The sequence below is a fragment of the Natrix helvetica genome (assembly GCF_964273705.1).
Source record: "Natrix helvetica genome assembly, chromosome: 1".
Taxonomy (NCBI): Eukaryota; Metazoa; Chordata; class Lepidosauria; order Squamata; family Natricidae; genus Natrix; species Natrix helvetica.
Window position 1 is genome coordinate 343,216,806 of NC_138548.1, and position 10,801 is coordinate 343,227,606.

General features: G+C 44.1%; 1 protein-coding gene across 1 annotated transcript; it reads right to left on the minus strand.

The window, feature by feature from the left end:
- Positions 1-1,951: 1,951 nt before the first annotated feature.
- On the minus strand, positions 1,952-8,824 carry LOC309388619 (uncharacterized protein). The gene is made up of 2 exons (XM_081946059.1): positions 8,530-8,824; positions 1,952-4,768 (listed from the first exon to the last, which is right to left on the minus strand). Exon 2 carries the CDS (start codon positions 4,755-4,757, stop codon positions 3,603-3,605), a length of 1,155 nt encoding a protein of 384 aa, XP_081802185.1. The 5' UTR covers positions 4,758-4,768; positions 8,530-8,824; the 3' UTR covers positions 1,952-3,602.
- Between the last annotated feature and the right edge of the window lie 1,977 nt (positions 8,825-10,801).

A 10,801-nucleotide genomic window follows, 5' to 3' on the forward strand; every position in this document is an offset into this window, starting at 1 on the left:
AGTCTTCTCTAAACTGTTCAGTTGCGCGCAAAGCGCGCACTCAGCAAACCAGTTGTTAAAACTGGTAGGATCCCACCCCTGCTCGTATAGCACCACTTTTCCAGGAAAATATGTACACAGACGCATTCACACAGATTCAAACAATTCATTTAACCACAGTATATTAAGAGCTGTGATGGCACTGTGCTTACAATGCAGTTTTGCAGACTAACTCTGCCCACAATCCTGACCGGTTCAAGGTCAGTTTTGGTCGCCCTGGTGTAGAAAAGATGTGGAGACTCTAGAAAGAGTGCAGAGAAGAGCAACAAAGATAATTAGGGGACTGGAGACTAAAACATATGAAGAACGGTTGCAGGAACTGGGTATGTCTAGTTTAATAGAAAGAAGGACTAGGGGAGACATGATAGCAGTCTTCCAATGTCTGGAGGGGGTTGCCACAAAGAAGAGGGAGTCAAATTATTCTCAAAAGCACCTGAGGGTAGAACAAGAAGCAATGGGTGGAAACTAATCAAGGAGAGAAGCAACTTAGAACTGAGGAGAAATTTCCTGACAGTTAGAACAATTAATCAGTGGAACAGCTTGCCTCCAGAAGTTGTGAATGCCCCAACACTGGAAGTCTTTAAGAAGATGTTGGATAGCCATCCGTCTGAAACGGTATAGGGTTTCCTGCCTAGGAAGGGGGTTGGACTAGAAGACCTCCAAGGTCGCTTCCAACTCTGCAATTGTATTGTATTGCATTGTATTGTATTGTATTGTATTGCATTGCATTGTATTGTATAAGGTTGACTCAGCCTTCCATCCTAAAACGAGGACCCAGGTTGTTGGGGGCAATAGGCTGACATTGTAAATCGCTCAGAGAGCGCCATAAAGCTGGGATCACCAACCCCGCAGGCCTCCACTCTCTACCAGGCCATCGCCTATTAGCAACCGGGCCATGCGAACAGCAGGCCAGAGCGTGTGCAGCTCGACTCATGAGTGGCGGGCCATTGCGTACATGCACGTCTGCGTAGCTCAACTAATCGAGCAGTTTGTACATGCACGTGTGCGCCAGCCCGCCACTCGCACAGCCCGGTTCGCCTCTCGCCCGCCATCAAGGTGGGCTGCCAAGCCGCAAAGATTGGGGACCACTGGTATAAAGCACTACGGAGTGATATGTAAGTCTAGCACTGTTGCTATTAAACAAGCTACCATTGTCTGGGTTCACACACCACCCTAGGCCAAAAGCAAACAAAAATGAAGGCTTGGCACGATGTGTGAACTACAAGTAGTCGTTGTCTTACAACAATTTATTTAATGACCTAAGTTACAATGGCACTGAAAAAAGTGGCTTACAACCAGTTTTCACACTTACAACCATTGCAACATCCCCATGGTCACACCATCAAAATTTAGGTTCTTGGCAATTGGCATGTATTTGTGACAGCTGTGCTATTTCAGGGTCATGTGATCCCCACTTGCAACCTTCCCAGCCAGCGTCTGGCAAGTAAAGTAAATGGGGGAAGCCAAGTTTGTTTAATGACCTTAGGATTCACTTAACAGCTGCAGTCACTTGCTTAGCAACTGTGGCCAAAAAAAAGGTCGTAAATTGGGGCATAGTTTACTCAACTGCATTAGCCACAGAAATGTTGGGCTCCACTGTCAATCATAAGTCGAGGACTACCTGTACACTAGTTTCTTTGCCATGATACTGTCAAGCAAAGTTTTCCAGCGATTTGATACACTTAACAACAACAGAGTTAGCTTTGTGCGTCAGCAAAAAATTAAGAGCATATCAATAGCAATTTATTACATTTGTGACTTTCACATCCAGACAGCAAAAGCAGGTATCTTGACACGGAAATTAGGAATGCTGGAATGAAACTAGCTTTGTAATCCTCAAGGCTGCATAGATAATTCAGTGGCCTATGAGCTCAGAAAAATTAAAGAAAGCTAGGTCTTATTAGGGATTTAGTTTGGGGGGGGGGATTCATTTTATTTTGCACATCTTCATCTTCCTTGGTGGATTAAATAAAAACTGTTAAGGTTCACACAGTAGCCTACACTGTTGGCAGCTAAGTAAAAAGACCATCTTTATTTATCATATCTTGCCTTTCTGCTGATGCAACGCTCAAGCCGCTTAACAGCATAGCAGCTACAGCAGAACCGAATCAGACATTTTAAGTTCCAACAGTATTTTGAACTATTTGCCTCACAGTTGATTGACACTTCTTGATGACTGTCCTAAACAACTGGAATCCCCCAAATGTGTAGCTTTGCCACACAAAAAAGCCCCTCTCCCTATTGCTACTGTATCTTTCCATAATTTCCATATATTAGGCTTCCACAATATCTTAAAAATTAGGATTTTGCAATAGCAAGTAAGCAAGTGAAAGTATGCAAATATACTTTTTTTGTGTTACATTATTTTGGAGAGAAAGAAAAACATGCTTGTTTCCCTGTTGCAGAATCTGAACTTAATACATCTTCCTCATCACATCCCGTTCTTAAAGAGATTTTTTTAAAAAAAAATCAGGGATCTTTTAATAATGAAATCCTTTCATACAAGATAAGGCATACAGGTAGTCCTTGACTTACAACCATTCATTTACTGCCCAAAGTTACAATAGCACTGAGAAGAGTGACTTATGACTGTTTTTCACACTATTGTTAACAGTATTCTCATGGTGACATGATCAAAATTAGAAGTTTGGCAACTGGCATGTACTTATGACGGTTGCAGGGTCTTGGGGTATTGTAATCAACTTTGGTGACCTTCTGACAAGCAAAGACAACGGGGAAGCCAGATTCACTTAATAACCATGTTACTAACTTAACAACTGCAGCGATTCACTAAGAATTGTGGCAAGAAAAGTCATAAAATGGGACAAAATTCACTTCACTGTCTTGCTTAGCAACGAAAATTTTGGGCTCAATTGTGGTCATAAGTCTAGGACTACTTGTACATTCTTTGCTATCTTATGTCTACTTTCATTTTGGCCTTCCCTACTGCAAACGTAGGGATGCGGTAGCTCAGTGGCTAAGACACTCAGCCAATGGTGGGATTCAAATAATTTAACAACCAGTTCTCTGCCCTAATGATTTCTTTCAACAACCAGTTCACCAAACTGCTCAGAAAGTTAACAACCGGTTCTCCCAAAATGGTGCGAACTGGATGAATCCCATCACTGCACTGAGCTTGTCCATCAGAAGGTCGGCAGTTCAGCGGTTCAAATCCCTAGCGCCGTGTAATGGAGTGAGCTCCCGTTACTTGTCCCAACGTCTGCCAACCTAGCAATTCGAAAGCATGTAAAAATGCAAGTAGAAAAATAGGAACCACCTTTGGTGGGAAGGTAACAGCGTTCCGTGCACCTTCGGCTTTTAGTCATGCCGGCCACATGACCATGGAGATTTCTTCAGACAGTGCTGGCTCTTCGGCTTTGTAACCGAGATGAGCACCGCCCCCTAAAGTCGGGAACGACTAGCACGCGTATGCGGGGGAACCTTTACCTTACTGCAAACATTTGGACTTTCTAGCAGAATTTCCCGAATAAGCCATATATATATTTTTATCTTCTTTTTAAGCATCTTGAGTAGTTAATCGGAATTCCATCCACTGGCGTTTCCTACTCAGAATATTTCAAGGATGTCTCTCTCTCGTGGATTTTCCGATGCTTTGTAAGATTTGAACTTACACTAAAATTTTTACCACACTCCGGGCACGTGTAAGGTTTCTCTCCTGAGTGCACTCTGTGATGAGTGATGAGATGCGAATTGTTACGGAAAGTCTTCCCACACTCAAGACACGCGTAAGGTTTCTCTCCCGTGTGCAGTCTCTGATGACCCACCAGGACTGAACTATAAGAAAAGCTCTTCCCACATTCGGGGCATTTGTAGGGTTTTTCTCCCGTGTGGATCCTCTGATGGGTCACCAGGTGGGAATTCGTATTAAATTTCTTGCCACAGGCGTTGCACTGATAGGGTTTCTCCCCGGTGTGAATTCTCTGGTGTATAATGAGGTCCGCACTGCGGCAGAAGTTTTTGCCGCACTCCAGGCACAGGTAGGGCTTCTCGGTCATATGGATTCTCTGGTGACTCAGAAGGCCAGACTTCACGCTGAAGGTTTCAGGGCAGTCGGAGCACTTGTAGGGCTTTTCCCCGGTGTGAGTCCGCAGGTGCATGACCAAGGTGGAGCGCCTGCCGAAGCTCTTCCAGCAGTCCTGGCACTTAAAAGGTTTCTCGCCGGTGTGGGTCCTCTGGTGAGTCACCAGGGTGGAACTCCGACTGAAGCTGTTCCCGCAGTCAAAGCATTTGTAGGGTCGCTCTCCCGTATGCGTCCTCTGGTGCATGATCAGGTTGGAGCTGCGGCTGAAGGTTTTCCCGCAGTCGGAACATTTGAAAGGGGGCTCCTGGGAGTGAGTCCTCTGGTGCCTGGTGAAGTTCAAGATCTGATTGAAGCTCCTCCCGCAGTGAGGACAATAGTAGGGCTTTTCTCGGGTGTGGCTCTTCTGATGGGCAATGAGGTGGGTGCTCTGGACAAATCCTTTCCCACACTTGGTGCAGGTGAAGGGCCTGTCTCCCGAGTGGAGTTTCTGGTGTCGGACAAGATCTGAGCGGCGGCAAAAATTCTTTCCGCAGATGGAACAGTTGTGCTTCTTCTGGACCGCACGTTCCTCAGGTGTGTTCTGCACTTCTCTAAAGTCCTTCAAGGGGTCCCCCTGCTGCTGTACCTTCTCCTCTTCTTCCTGTTTAAAGGTCGTCTTGATTTCCTGGGTCAACATTTTGTCAACAGCTGAAGAGAAAATGAAGATGAAAGATGTTATGCTGTGCTAGGAACCACAGTGTGATGTATCCAGCCCCACATTTTCTGATTTTAAAGTATTCTGAGCATATTTATGCTCTTACTGCTTGTTCTGACGTAGGCTTCCTAAGAACATGAAGCAAACTCCTGGTCCCCCCCCCCAAAACCCTTTTTTATTAATTTACTATGAATTCTGCTCATTCACATCCAGTAAAGCCTTTCAAGGGAGGATTTATAGTCACAGACCTTATCTGGCTTGGAGAGCTAACAGGCTATCTGCAAAACTTGGCAAGGAGTCTCGGAGAGTTATGAACCAATTAAGCAAACTAATTGTCTCCTGCAAACTCCACTCCCCTTTTGCTCCTCTTTTATTTCCTTTGGGAGCGGCCATTCAGCATCCACCTGTGGTCTTACTCCCAAGTCTACCCCTATTCTTTAGCGGTTCCCTTCATCTGGCAACTCTGCGCATGCGCACACTGGGAACAGGCTCCAGCTGTTCTTCTGCCTCATTGATGTCTGCCTCTGAAGGCGGCCTATAACTGGCATACGGCCCTGGCCCCCACTCTGCCTCCGACACAGAGCCCTCATCAGAGCCTTCCCCAGACTCCAGGACTGGCCCAGGTTTCTCCCCAACCTCCTCACTGTCCGAATCTGCTGCCAGCTCCACTGGCCACTGGCCACTGGCAGACCACGACATTGCTCTGAAGATTTGTTCTTATCGAATTTGATGCATACATTGTTTGGGTGCTATCAAACGGAGGCAGAGTAACAAATGACAAATTATTCTCTAACTCAAAGTATACCAAAGTCAAGATGGATTTCAGCTATTGAAAATGCAAGAGACTAGAATTCTGTAAGAGTTAGAGGAAGGGACTCACTGGAACTGGTTTATAGACTGGGAATACAGGTATTCTTCACAATACAGCCATAACAGAGTCTAACCATTATGGTCGTAAGTTGCAACAGTTGTAAAAATGGAACGGGTATGTAACCAAACCCAATTTTACACTGTTTTTGTGGCAGTTGTTAAGTGAACTCATTATTCACTATGGCGCGCTTTGGCCAAAAACAAAATGTCAATTTTTGGCAAAGCCATCATAAAACTTGGTCACATGACCATAGGATTGTGCAAATTGTGTATATCTTGGCTACACTATTGTAACAATTTCTGTGTTGGGCCACCCAGTAAACCACTCAGAAAGTTTTATTAAATTTTTGAATAGGATAATATATTGGCTTCATGTAACTATTTAACTATTACAGTTTTAATGGCTGCCAGTTTCTTTGTGAGTGTTATCAAGGTACAGAAAGTGGTACCAAGTCCCTTGTGAATCTGCCTGTCTTTAAGATCACTCGTTGTGTCCTAATGTTGCAAGCCCTTTCTCTATGATAGCAACTCATCTGCAGAACTTGCTGCCTCCATATATCACATTATTTCCTTCCCTGCTTGCATGCCATCAGCAACCCAAGATGATTTATTTAAATAACTTTAAAAGCCTTCGGCTTTTGTTGACACTTTATTGCCTGTAAATTTAATGTACTGCCTCTTGGTTTTGTCTATTTGTAGCATTTTTGATACTCCTATTGTTGTCGTGACAGGTGACAGTATTACTCCTTTTATTCCAATTTCCAAGCTACTGCAATGATTGTTTTTTGAAAGGACAAATGTGCAACAGGTTTTCATCCACAGCTGATACCAACTCTGGGTATAAAGCTGTAGAATGTTTGTCACTATTCATGTGGCTTAACTGATGGCTGGACTGAGCCTAGCTCCAGGTTTCAAAGATATACATGAAACAGCTGACTTTATCTTGCTAATGATACCTGTTTAATTGAAACATACCATATTTTTCAGAGTAGAAGACGCACCTTTTTCCCCTCAAAAAAGAGGGTAAAAATCTGGGTGTGTCTTAAACACTGAATACAGCATTTTTTACCTCCCGAAACCCCGCCCCTTCACCAAAATGGCCGTGCGTAGCTATTAGGAGGCTTTCAGAGTGCTCCTGGGGGCTGGGGAGGGCAGCAATGAGTGAAAAACAGGCTGCGTTTTGTTCAATTTTGCCCCCCAGCCCCCAGCAGCACTCTATAAGCCTCCTAAAGGATATACATGCCCTTTTTTGACAATTAATTTTTGTGAAAAACTGGCCTTTTTTGCTCGTCCTCGTCCCCCCCTGCCTCCCGGCACTCTACAAGCCTCCTAAAGGCTATTCATGCCTTTTTTGGGGAAAAAAATGGGCCCGTTTTTCTGAAAAACGGGCCGTCTTTGGGAGGTCTGCAGAGTGCAAAATCTTTTTTTTTTTAATTTGCCACTTCAAAATCTTGGTGCGCCTTATACTCCGCTGCATCTTATACTCCAAAAAAATATGGTATCTAGGCTGTGGGAAGTGGCCTGGACCCCCAATGAGGTGATTTAGAAATTTTATATCCTTTTCTTCTAAATAAGAAACTGGTGGGTCATTACAATAAATGGGTAGCTTTTTTAAATTTAGCAGTGGTTTTTTTTTTAATGAAACTCTGGCTTCAACACTGGGCAGTATATTACTTACACAGGTTAGTCAATTGGACCTATTTTCATCTAATCACACTAAGCCGAAATGGGGTTGGAAGATATCTTGTACCCAAGCCTCTCATAAACTCTGACACTCTTTTCTACACTCTTTCCAATTCCTGAATTTCTTTGTGATTGTAATGACCAGAACTACTGGTAGATAACAGTATTCCAGTCTAACCAATGTAGCATAGAGCAGAGATAACCTTTCCCTTGATTTCAACACTGTATCTCTGTTGCTGCAGTCTAAGACTGCATCAGTTCTTTTGGCAGCTGTATCACCCTGCTGGCTGTGTTTAATCTGTGGTCAATGTCCAATCCTTCTCTTAAGTACTACTGCCAAGGAAGGGACCACTTTTCTTGCAGTTTTACCTAACTGCAAAACTCCACATTTCTTCCCACTTAAACTGTTTGTGTTTCTCAGATGCTACTGAACTCCCAGCCTGTGTTTTGCAGTATTAACCATCTTTTACAGCTTGTGTCATCTGCAAATGGGACGAGCCTCCCCTATATCTTCTCCTTGTCTAAAGGGGATTTATTATTTATTATTAAAGGGGATTTAAGATTTATTGATTTATGAAACGTGGATAAGCTCCAGGCGCGAGGCCTGAGGTTTTCTACCATTTGCTTCTTTGTGGCACGGGGGCAATCCAACCACTGCACTTTTTAAAATCATGATTTATATTTACATTTATATCCCAAGTTTTATTATTTTATTTAATATTCCTTCCTCCTCCTATTTTCCCCACAGCAACAAATCCCGTGAGGTAAGTTGGGCTGAAAGAGTGTGACTGATCCAAGGTCAGCCTGCTTTCATGCCTAAAACGGGACTAGAATTCAAGCTCCCAATTTCTAGCCTGATGCCTTAACCACTAAACCAAGCTGGTTCTGGTCGCAAACTCAAACATTGTCCAACAAATCGTGGCTTGGGGAGATCAACTCCTGTCAGACAAGACTTAGAGTGGGGTGTAAAGCACTATGAAGCGGTATATAAGTCTAAATGCTAATATTGCTATCTGCAAAAACCCTCCCAATCTTTACATTCGGTGATTCTCGGAGAAGTGCAACCCCAGAATGTCGATCGCCTCTCTGCATCCAGCTCAGATCAGATTGGGAAAGCGGAATATGTTTATTTATAAATCCTCCACCGTCTCTATCCCCATTTCCTGATCAAACTCCATTTTCTGCCCAGTTGATTCCTTACCTCTCGTTCGCCTTGGGTGTTCGACAGCCGCAGTCCCGTCTCTACACACAACAGCGCAGGAAGGATTTAATGGCTGCCGCGGCCCTTGGCCAGTTTCTCACTCCGGTCGGGGGAGGCGACGCCGCGGGACTCTGAGCCGACTCTGCTCGGCTGGTTGCGTGGGACTGCAGGAGTAGCCGCCTGCCTCCCTCCGAGGTTTCCGTGCAGCGTTCCCAAATTCCTGCCTGAAAAGCTCAGGTCAGCCGCACTGGGAACACAGCGAAGGAAGCGCCGCCTGGACTCCCTTCGGCTCCTTCGCGATATTATAACCCGAGCCCTCTGCTGGCCGCTGCCTTCTCTACACAATTATCCCGAGTTTCTACATCCAGGGGGCGAGTCCGTTTCGGTAATGGGAAAACAAGGCCGGATTAAGCGTCGGACGGATTGCAGAAAGACGCCTGCCCTAATGCGGCACGGCGCCTTCTGTGGTCTGGAGCGACTAAAAAGTCCAAACCCATTTCCTCCATCTAAAATTGCAAGATATTTGGATGCCCGAAGTTCGATTTGTTTTTGTTTTTTTAATTTTTATTTTGGGGAGAGTTGTTTTAGACTTTTCAATCGTATCTACATCCAAGTACGGATAGAATAGAATTCTTCATTGGCCAAGTGTGAATAGTCACCCAAGGAATTTGTCTTTGGTGCATAAGCTCTCAGTGTACTTAAAAAGGCGAGATACATTCGTCAAAAATCATAAGGTACAACACTTAATGAGAGTCATAGGGTACAAATAAGCAATCGGGAACAATCAATATAAATCGTGAGGATACAAGCAACAGTTACAGTCCTGCAGTCATAAGTGGGAGGAGATGGGTGATAGGAATGATGAGAAGAGGCATTTTATAATTTGGATTAAAACTATAGAATATTATTAAATCTGCATTAATTAAAGAACCAATACAGGACAATGCAAGAGCTCCGTCAGATCAGATTAATATCCAAAGGGTGTTGTTTCCTATCCTAGCCAGCAAAATGTTTCTGGGAAGCTCAATGTGCTTTTTTCACACTCCTCTCCTCTAAAACTGGTATTCAAATAGTCTTTTCTTCCATAAACTTGTCTAATTCCCAGCTAAAGCTGTATGAAGGAGGGACTATGTCACTGCATGGCTTCACTATGTTTTATGAGAAATGTTTATCTTTGCCAGCATTGTTTTGTGATGTTGAATGTCTTCAAGTCATACATTTGTACAGGGGAAAAGAAAAAATGCTGTGTTTGCTTTCTCCAATCCGTGCATCATTGGGATAGAGAAATTCACATTTCTCTGTACTTTTTTCTTCTTTTTTTCAGACTGAAAAGTTGAAAACCTCCTTATACCTTTGGCTGCCTTTCGTTGCACTAAGGATCCCCTTCAAGCTTCAACAGTACAACTGCTGTGTTATGAATCTATATAATAGTGTTAAGGATGTGTACAATGGCATAAAGCAGTTTCATTTTTCAGATTCTTTCTTACGGAAGTTTAACGCAGAATTCATCTTTTGCACCCTGCATCCATATTGCAGTCACATTTATCACAACCTGTAAATCTTTTTCCTGCCCAGTCAGAGCTATTGCTGTGTAAGTGAAGTTTAGGCTTTGGGAACAAAGGTATGTTGCTCTATATAATACCCTTCATCACCATAAACTGCAATTGCCAGTTAGGCTGCATCGACAGGTTAGTAAGACTCATATAGGAATATAAAGAATGTAAAGAATCTTCGTACCTTTTACAGGCACTGCTTTCTCCCCTGTGTTGCTTCAGATACAGATTAACAGAGTTGGAAGGGACCTTGTAGGTCATCTAGTCCAACCCCACCCCAAGCAGACCCTACCACACCATTTCTGACAGATGCCAGTCCAATCGTTTGAACCTTTTCGCGATTCCTATTAGTTACATAGTTAAAGAAATGGGCGCTGTCCTCAGTACAAGTTTTCAGCTGCCCCTAAGAATTTTTGATTTTATCCGTCAACGTTTCCGCTCGTCAACCCTAACATTTGGGGAATCGTGCTGGTGCCAAGGTGCCCACTGGCACGGGATCTCCCAAGCTTTTAGCCCTTCCCAGAGATTCGCATTAAAGCCTTTCTCGCCCCTTGCTTTCCAATTAGGGGGTGAGGATTCGTTGAAGCCAGCAGAGAGCAGTGTGAGGTTGCCCAGGCGAGCAACAACTATTCCGCTTCCGGAGAATTTGCACGGGCCTTCCAAGGGGAAGGGAATTCTCGCGCGAGGCTCGCCGCCCTGCTTCTGACGTCACGCTTCTT

Coding starts and splice junctions, on each gene's coding strand:
- LOC309388619 (XM_081946059.1), bottom strand. CDS start 4,757: ATGTTGACCCAGGAAATCAAGACGACCTTTAAACAGGAAGAAGAGGAG.